The 10,219-nt window shown below is 38.6% G+C and overlaps 1 protein-coding gene and 1 long non-coding RNA gene across 2 annotated transcripts; one reads left to right on the forward strand and one right to left on the reverse strand.

The window, feature by feature from the left end:
* Positions 1–2,081: 2,081 nt before the first annotated feature.
* LOC136239977 (uncharacterized) lies at positions 2,082–6,373 on the reverse strand. Its single transcript, XR_010693617.1, has 4 exons — positions 6,273–6,373; positions 4,437–4,514; positions 3,522–3,582; positions 2,082–2,411 (listed from the first exon to the last, which is right to left on the reverse strand). It is a non-coding gene; the product is annotated as an uncharacterized lncRNA (long non-coding RNA).
* Positions 6,374–6,494: 121 nt separating this feature from the next.
* Positions 6,495–9,911, forward strand: LOC136240876 (uncharacterized). Its single transcript, XM_066031941.1, has 5 exons — positions 6,495–6,973; positions 7,961–8,625; positions 8,864–8,998; positions 9,056–9,233; positions 9,286–9,911. Exons 2-5 carry the CDS (start codon positions 8,002–8,004, stop codon positions 9,648–9,650), a joined length of 1,302 nt encoding a protein of 433 aa, XP_065888013.1. The 5' UTR covers positions 6,495–6,973; positions 7,961–8,001; the 3' UTR covers positions 9,651–9,911.
* The last annotated feature ends 308 nt before the right edge of the window (positions 9,912–10,219 follow it).

Raw genomic sequence — 10,219 nt, forward strand, 5'->3', positions numbered from 1 at the left:
CAAAGGTCAAATCAGCAATGGAACTATATCTAAAAATACATGTATTGAGGAGTACTATTTTTGTGGAAAGTTTCATGGCTTCATGAAAAAGTGCACAATACTGCCAATTTTGGGGGCTACGCCGCTATACTAACATTACAATGTTGCTATTACCTATTATTGTAGCACTACTGGCATTACAAACAAGCTACGTAAATTGGTCCACTACTAGTAAAATTTGCTGAAAGACGGGAATTCAGTACTATATCGAATCGGCTATGTTTATCAGTTTGAAATATGATGCAATATCGGCTATCAGAATAGGCCACTCCAAATAAATTCTCTGTTTCCCGTCCACCGCCCGCGTCTAGTTACTGTTAGCTCTAAATCTTCCATTATTCCGTATTCTTCCATTATTTTCTGGTTATTGTTGCATACTGACAGGCTCACTTAAAATCATGTCAGCTCACGTGTCAGCAGTGCTACCAAGTCGGCACAAACTTCACGGATATGCTATTTTTGCAACTTGAAAAGGAAGGAACAAGCTTAAGCATGCTTTTATGCAGTTTTTTATGGTTGTGCCAGGCAAATAATGGCTTGAAAAGCTGCCAATCTTATAATGAAATAATGGAAATGGACCGCCAGCCCACATGCAAATATGCTTGAGTCCAGGACGGGAAACAGAGAATTTATTTGGAGTGGCCATATCGGCAAATGTCATATTGGTGCAACACTAATGTGCTTATGATTGTACACTACTATTATTACTGTTTTACAGTGACCGGTGACAGCAACTTGTGCTGTAGCCTTTGAGTTACCAGCCTAATAATAGAATTGGAGACTTTAAAGAGTACTTAACCTAGTTAATAGTGGGCCAAAGAAACATGGTTGTCACATAGTGAGATACCAGTAAAACTGATGGGATAGTGCATGTATGTACAACAAGTCAACAACTGTAACTATGTAGTTTGTTCACTGAGTAGGAAACATATACTCAGTATGTGTATATGAAGTATGCGTGCACTGTGCAATCATGTACTGATTTGACACTTGCACACACTGTACACGGACACACACACACACACACACTACACTACACGCACACACTATACACTACATACACACACACTACACTACACACACACTACACTACACACACACTACACTACACACACACTACACTACACACACAGAGATGCACTATACTACACACACTACACACTGTAACACACACACTACACTACACACTGCACTACACTACACACTGCACTACACTACACACTGCACTACACTACACACTGCACTACACTACACTACACACTGCACTACACTACACTACACACTGCACTACACTACACTACACACACACACACACACACACACACACACACACACACACACACACACACACACACACACTATACTACACACAAACACACTACACACAAACACACTACACTACACTACACCACACGCACTGCACTACACTAAATGCACTATACTACACTACACACACACACACACACAAACACACGCATGTATAGTAGTGTTGAAATGACTATTCGACTATTCAGTTAGCATGACATCATTTGATCCATTGATACATTATTCAAATATTCATTAACACTTAGTAAGCTGTGATCAAGTGGAACTGACGCTTGAGATTGTGAACAAAGTGGTTTATTCATACTGAAAATTTTTAGAAAAGATATAGCAATAGCTTTGAGGCTATACCTAACTTCCCAACAAAGATTTCAGTGTGGACCAATAAATTCTTCAGAACTATATGACACCTTTAAGAAATTCTTTAGTGATAACCTTGGTGCCTTGGTGTTATCAACACACCTTCTTAGTTCTGCACATGCAGGCTTGTATTGGGTGCAAATACCTGCTACCAAGCAAACTAAATCTACGTACATGCAAAGTCCTCATCTAATGCAAAATTAAGCAGTAGTGTGTGCACATACATATTACAACTGTTCTGTGCTTATGTATATAATGTATAGAATTATCATCAACTTGTGATAAATAAACAATTAATTTACTAAAACATAACTTTGTCTGACCACTTTTGCAATTCCCTGCAGATACCCATGGCAACACATTTTTCATAATGTAAATATTCAATCAAATACAAGTATACAACACAAGTATAGTAAAATTGCCTGTAAATGTTGTCAGCTGCACATATATGCATACATAACTCGTATAAAAGACCTTGATTCTTTGAAACCTGATATAATCCTTGGGACAAGAGAATTGTGTTGAATTACTGTAGTGTGGATGTCAGAGTATTATATTGAAAAGTTTTTTGGTACTTAAAACAAGGTCAGATTATAGTGGTTTCACTGTATACAGTACAATGAACAGTATCATCTCACTAGCACTAATAGAAGTTCACAACTGTACATGCTGCAGTCTCATGATTGGCCCTATAAAATGGAATCACTGACAACACACATCAAATTGTATAACCAGATATTTATGTGGGATGTTACTTTTGCAAAATGCTTAAAGTGCCATGAGCTGGATATATTCACAGAGTGCATTTTTTGTTATTTTCATTGCATTGTACGCATGGTTGATTAGTGACTCTATGCGAGGATAACTATCATGTATGGCACACCCTAATCTGAGCCCTAATCTGAAAAGAGCTGTTTTGTCAAAGGGCTGGAATTATGCTGAACCATTTGCTGTTGCAGGCCATATAAAATTTCAACAGTGTGTTTGTAATATTTTGCAATCGGTTGTCTTGTAACTGGTAGTAGATGCTATTCATGGGATCTACCGCAAAGAAGAGAAGTTGGTTTTTTTGGGGAGACTTCCTTGATCGCGGCCTCTTGAATTGCTTAGTAATGCTTCAGGTGAAACGGCAACAGTGGTTGAAAGTGTTTCCATAGCTGGGCAAACTTTTTGACTGGCTTAGAAACATAACAATTTCCAGCACTGCCCAGTATGTGCTTAGGAGTATTATTATTGCTACAGTACATGTGTACTGAAATAATTTTCAGTAGAATAAATTTTCATGAGTTATATGTACGTCGCAAAATCCACAACTCCCACATAAAAAAACTGGATATACGGTAGATAATGTACTAAAATAGGGATTTGCAACAGTTACATCATTCCCATAAATTAAGGACTAACAGTTATGTATGGGCAATCCTCGTTATGTGCCCAGACTTCAAGTGATCATATCTCTCTACTGTTTTTTTTTCTTCTTCATGAATTTATCTTGACAGTGATTACCTTTTCACTGTCAAATCACAGCAGCATGTAGCCAGTTTATCTCAGACCTCATTGCTGTGGTGGCACCAATAATTTTGTGGTACTATTGCTAAAGACCATAACAAAGTACAAGAATTTTTCAGAATCCACAGTGATTTATATGAAGGTTGTAAAACGAGGCTGATTCTGTTGACTACTGAACTTGTAACCAAGACAAGTCAAACCCGTTACAAGATAGTGACGTCACCATTGCAAATCCCTATTTTACTAAATCATCTATGCGCACACACACACACACATACACTCACACTCACACAGTATATACTTATAGCATTCAGTTCAGACATCACCTCTTTAGGTCCTTGGGATTATTACCTATTTAGGCAGAAGATACAAACATTCTGATGTAAAGGCATGCATACACATACATGCCATACACTATACACACAATAAAAGCAAAGCCTTTGACTGCCCTAGCCCAGGGGTGGATCCAGACTTATGGAAAGGGGGGGTCAAAAATGAATTGAGGCACTACATTGTCTCTGGTTTGATAAGGTGAGACTAAAAAAAAAAAGTCACAGCCAGCTGACAATAGCTGCCCACCTCACCAACCACGCATTTATACGTAGCTGATGAAGTACATAAAAACCCTTAAATAGCTCACTACACACTGTTCTAATACTGTGAATGCTTTATTAGAGTGACTGCTCTATTAGAGTATCTCGATCTTGGTACACTAAAAAATTTTGGAGGGGGGTCAAGAGCCCCCTTTGACCCCCCCTGTATCCGCCCCTGCCCTAGCCTATAGATGGTCACACCTACCCAGTTGACTCACTACTCAGGTGATTAAGGGTCGGTAGTGGAAAATCATCCTGAAAACAAGACCAGGAAGCTGTACCATGTGACGGTGTGGGCACTGGTACCCAAAGTACCACCCAAACCGAACCTGCTACATAAAACATGGAAAGTTGTTATTTGCTTCCATAGTTAATACCAGATCTCCATTTAAACAGCTGGAGCAATGTGAGAAAGTTTCTTGCTCAAGGAAACGACAAAAGTATCTGAAAATAGATCTTAAATTACCATCCCTGTGCTCACTTTAACCACTCTACTATGCTGCTTCACTCACACACACATACACATATACTGTACTTTCTTACCCAAACAAATACGTACGCGCATGTGTACACAAACTTATACATGAGTGCGTACATATATACATATCTTACTTGGGATTGCTGATGCTGTTGCTGATGCTGATGCTGGCACCACATCCATTACTGGTCCTGTAGTTTCCAATCAGGTTACTGTTAGGAGGAGGAACAAGGAGGATTGCATACACACTATATACACACAGATTTTATAATGATGAAATGTAACATTTTAAAAAAACTATATACTACAAGGCTATTTAGGAAATATATATGTACATGGCTCCACTATTACGCTGACTACACATTCCATGAATATTCATTGTGAATTACACACATACATATAATAGTAAAGGTCCAACAGTGAAAGAATTTTAATTCCCACATGGTAATGATTTACATACAGTATGGTCTGTGTGCAAAAGTGCATGTACGGTTATAACAATTGTGTCGCACACACGTAGGAAATTTACTATACATGCACAATTGGTAGACATTAAGGGTTCTGTCTTGTATCCATTAGATCATGCAGATGTATTGCTTGAATAAAATATAGTAGCTGCGTGGACGAGCAATCACACTCAATAAAACATGCCTATAATGGCCACCTTCAGGTAAAATATTTGTAGCATTACCAGACAGGTACCATACGACAGAAAATTTGCACAGAAGAAAAACCTTACAAATGTGACATACATGTATCAGTATGAATTTGTTAAACCTAAATAAGTACCTTTAAAAGTAACATTTTGTTAAAGCTGATGAAGTGTGGATTCATCAACTTTTCCTTCCAGCAAATTTCCTGTTGTATGGTAGAGCTACATCAACACTTGAGCCCCCCCCCCCCCCCCCCCCCACACACACACACACACAAAAGGGTTTGGCATCTACATAATGACCACAGCTAGTGATCTACATAATGACCATGGTTAGTGTCACCTCCTGACAATAAGGATCTGGTGACATACAATAGAAATACTTGGCTGTAATTACAGTATATGACGTCGACATCAGTTACACTTTACAAATTGTGTGGCGTGCATTGATGATGGAGCTTTGCATAGGACATGATAAAAAGTGTTGGAAGCTTAAGACTGTGACCAGTACACTGAAAAAAGGGTCGGAAGACTGTGACCAGTACAGGAGACAACAAACTGAATTCTAGTCATACCAAAATAACTGACACAAGAGGCTATCTACAATCTGATTGGCAACCAATGAATTCCATGTGTCACTACCAAGATTTTGCATTGCGTGTCACCAGACCCTTGTGGTCTAGGGTGAGAGAGATTACTCCCCTGGGACAACTGATGACAGCTCAAAGTGAATTTTATAAGGTCATCAAACAAAAGTCTTAATAAATAAAGGGATTCAGTAACATTGTTTGCCCCAGTACTGGCATGGGGCACTAGCCAGTGTTGTCCCAAAATGATATGATCCTGGGGTGGGGCCATGACATTAATAACTGCATACACAGATAAAGGACCCCTATTATCAATGGTGCCCAGAGCAATACAACATATATAAGCCACTCCAAATAAATTCTCTGTTTCCCGTCCACCGCCCGCATCTGGTTACTGCCAGCTCTAAATATTCTATTATTCCGTATTCTTTCCATTATTTTCTTGCATACTGATAGGCTCAGTAAAAGCTATCTTGAAACAGTGACAGCTCACGTGTCAGCAGTGCTATCAAGTCGGCAGAACTTCACGTTTGTGTTATTTTTGCAACTTACAAAGGAAGGAACAAGCTTAAGCATGCTTTTATGCAGCCTTGTCAGGTAAATAATGGCTTGAAAAGCTAGCCAATCTTATAATGAAATAATGGAAATGGACCGCCCGCCCGCATGCAAATATGCCAGAGTCCAGGACGGGAAACAGAGAATTTATTTGGAGTGGCCTAATTATAACTCACATAGGATAGTTGTAAGACAACCAGCTGGAGTAGCAAGGAAGACGCCTAGAGAGCACCTAGCGAATTCATCCATTAAAGAAGCGCTTAAACACACAGTTGCTATGGTTACAAGCGCCTGCTTTCTGTCGCATATCGGGATTCCTAAAGAATAGTCTCGCGCCGCCCGCCCCATCTGGAATTGGGGTGGGCGGCGCAAGACTAGCTGAACAAAAAGACCAAAATTAAAACGAGTAAAAGGGTATTACCCTTCAAGTCACGAATGTTTTGAGCGATCTGCTGGTCTGTTTTGATAGTTTCGGCATTCAGAGTAACAGAATAATGGCCGTTTCTTTTCAAGTTGACACTTCAAGCGGTGTGAGAGATGATGTGTTTCGTATTCTAGTACTTTGTCGATCCGAATTGCAACAACTAAACCTCAATAGAATTTTCAGTGAGTTGGAACAGCAAAACATCGTATCGAAAGGAATTACAAATGTTATGCTGCCGAAGACTGCAAGCCAGAAATCCAACGTATTGGTACAGTTGCTTCAGTCTCGAGGCGTTCAAGATTTTCATACATTTCTAAAAGTTTGTACCACTGAAATTGATCCTAAATTCAAAGAGCCAACCAGAGAGTTTCTGTTGATGGTTAGCTAGCGTCTACCCCGGCTATGAAGATTGGTGCCATTATCTAGAAGATCAGGTGTATGATAACTTGGAAAGTAAGCAGAGAACTGAGGTTCAGGCGTGGCCAGGGGGCGTGCACGTGGTAGTAATTGGTTACGTCATTGTCGGTACATCGGACACACACCTATAATAGCTATTTGTAGTGTGGGACAAAATAATCTATAAGTGGACAACATTACACTGAATGTAGCACAACTTACTATCAGAATAGTATCAGTGCTGTCTTTGTTTCTCTTCCATTTTGTTGTAGCATAGATCTACGGTTGTAGCCACTATGTATACTGTAAATCCGGCTTAATTCTTAAAGTCTATATTTAGGAAATCACTCGTCCCTTCAGGAAGAAGACTGAGTTTAACCACGATTGAATTGGGTGGCCTACATACATTTTGTATTATAGGGATTTTCTTCCATTTGTTTATTTCACTGTAATAGGTTGTCTAAGATCTGTAGTGTAATTAGTCATTGTCAAGCCTGTTTAAAGTTGTTATATAGCTAAAGTATGTTTCAGTTAACCTTCAGTTTCTCAGTCTCCAGTTTTATTGTGCTGTGGAACATATTAGGGCCATTGAATTGTTTAGTTGTACTAACTTTAAACTATCATGCATGTGTCAAAGTGTAGCCACAATTATACATGTCACATCTAGATAGCCTTCAATTACCTATAGCTTCCTAGTAATTTGTATGATTTTATTCGGTGGTACTTGTATATATATATATCTACATACTGTGTATACAGGGGGGGAGGGGGGGTTTGATGGGGAAATGTTTCATGGATCACCATCATCCAAAATTTTGAGGGGGAAATTCTTTTGCTTCTTCAGGATACATTATAATACTTGATACCGTTTTAGTGAAGCTGCAAATTTCAAGGGGGAAATATTTGATGGATAGCAGCCAATCCGCAAAAAAATCATGAAACTTTCTCCCCCCCCAAAAAAAAACAACAACCTGTTATATGGTATATAGGCTAAATTCCAATAATGATTTTGTAATCCAATTACATTATTATGATGTGTAATAGGACCAAAGCACAGCTTCACACAGATTGGTGATGATGGTGGGATGACTGTTGGGAGAGGTGTCAACACTTATTATAATCCAGTTCATGGAATAACATTACATGTTCCAGAAGATTCTCTTCCTCAACATATGGAGAAGGTTGAGGTGACCATCAAAGTTGGATTTACTGAACATCAACTTGACAGTGACATGATAATGTGTAGTGCTACAGTAGCTCTTCAGAGTGTTCCCCAAGTGTTGTTCACCAAAGATGTCTTCCTTGAGATTCCTCATTCCTTCTCATCTACTGACACTAGTGACCTCTGGTTTATAAAATTTAAAGATGATATAGATGAAATGACGTATGGTGAAATACACAGAGGTATCTTCCCTCCAGAACACCCTTATGGTGTAGTATTAATTAGATCTTTTTCCTCTTACATGATTGTAAAGGGAAAGAGGTACTTTCGTCCACTAAGGAAAATTCACTTATGTCAATCCAAAAGATTATTTTATAAAGTATTACAGAGCAAACATCTGAGAAAGCATAAGAGCACAAATGAGGAGTTTGCAGACAAATCATATGCAAATTCTTTCTGGTTTGGCATCAAGAAAATTAGTACTAAAAATGAAGATTACAACACTTTCTTATTCTCTGTTGCACAGTACACACCTACTGGTTTCCAAGTAAGGGTGAAAAATATGTATATAACTGCGTGCATGCGGCATGTTTAAGGTGTATGCAAAGCAAATATAGCTAATATAACAGTACATGCATTTGTGCTGTGTAGGTATTAGAGCATATAATATTATTTGAGTCACATACACCAAGTTATTGATTTTGAGTCACTTTGCACCATGAGTCACTAATTTTGTTTCACATCATATAATGCTTTATCGTTAGTGGTTGTATTATTGTGTATAGGCTGTAAAGCAGTACACTAGTGAGCAGGCATGGGATCATTGGTTATCATTTAACTTCAGTTCAGACAAACTGGTGTTTCATCCACAAGTAGCAGATGATTGCGGCTGGAAGGCTTGCTGTGAAGGATCATATGAAGTGTGTGCAACAGTACTCTGTACAAGTGTATTTGTGATTGTCACCTATTGTATTTAGGTAAAGAAACAAGAAGCAGAAAGGCTATGTGACAGTCATGAGCTAAGAATTCCTGTGGTTCAGTATATCTTGACACCAACTCAGCCTCAACTACAGATACCTGGTGTTACCGTGGTGGTGAGTGGAGCCAACAAAAAGCTTTCATATATGTTAACAGCAGGATTACCACCTTCTCAGGGTAATTTAAAATACCAAACATACGTACAACTACATATTTCATGTTACAACAGAATCTATCAACCAGCCTGAAATGCTCCACACATTGTCAAGACTTTCAGTAGAACCAAATGACTTCCTACAACAATTAGCCTATCGATTACCAGTATGGAAACCAGTAGCACAAATGCTTGGACTAACAGAAAGTGATATTGATCACATTGACTATGATGTGCTTTCTTCATTTCCAGGAGAGAAAGCTTATCAAGCATTTTTAAGATGGATGCAGAAGGAAGGTCACTATGGTGCTACCTATGATGTTTTATTACTGGCATTGTGTAGAGCTACAAATATCAGTGACTGTAAGAGTATCACTAATGCTTGGTGGTATGCTGACCGGTACTTGAACAAACTTTCTGAACAGTCCATTGAATCATGATCAGTAAAAATAATAAGTATTTACTAATCTCACCTTCTTGCTAGTGTACCAGAGGGAATGTGTAACATGGACATTATTACACAGCAAAATAATTATATGCATACACACATCCTCCATGCACTTGAAAGGAACAGTGTATGACCAGGGCTGGAGCCCAGAGATTTTGAGTGATCCGGCCATCCATGGACTGCAATGGAGGTCGTAGTCATGTACACCACTTTTTATTGATCAGATGTGATTTTTAGATTATAATTATCTACTTTCATGTGATACTCAATTCAACTACATGTGATAAGTACACACAGGTTGCCAGGCTAGGGAAGTCTGGGGGCATGCTCCCCCAGGGAAATTTTTGAAAATAGATGTTTTGAAATGGCATCTAGAAGCTATTTTACTTGCAAGGCCTCTTTCTCCTTTTTGCTAACATCATTCTGGTAATTTTGTACTGCAATACCAACTAATTCAATTTCATATCTAAAATACTTTCACAATTTTAGTGAAAGCTTAGTTCTTTGAGATAAAGAAGCCATTGAGACTGTAATCGCTAATGTATGCATGATCAATTAGCT

The sequence above is a fragment of the Dysidea avara genome, chromosome 12 (genome assembly GCF_963678975.1).
Source record: "Dysidea avara chromosome 12, odDysAvar1.4, whole genome shotgun sequence".
In the NCBI taxonomy this organism is placed as follows: Eukaryota; Metazoa; Porifera; class Demospongiae; order Dictyoceratida; family Dysideidae; genus Dysidea; species Dysidea avara.

Coding starts and splice junctions, on each gene's coding strand:
- LOC136240876 (XM_066031941.1), top strand. CDS start 8,002: ATGACTGTTGGGAGAGGTGTCAACACTTATTATAATCCAGTTCATGGA. Junction 8,626..8,863: donor ACACACCTACTGGTTTCCAA/GTAAGGGTGAAA, acceptor TATTGTGTATAG/GCTGTAAAGCAGTACACTAG. Junction 8,999..9,055: donor GCTGTGAAGGATCATATGAA/GTGTGTGCAACA, acceptor TATTGTATTTAG/GTAAAGAAACAAGAAGCAGA.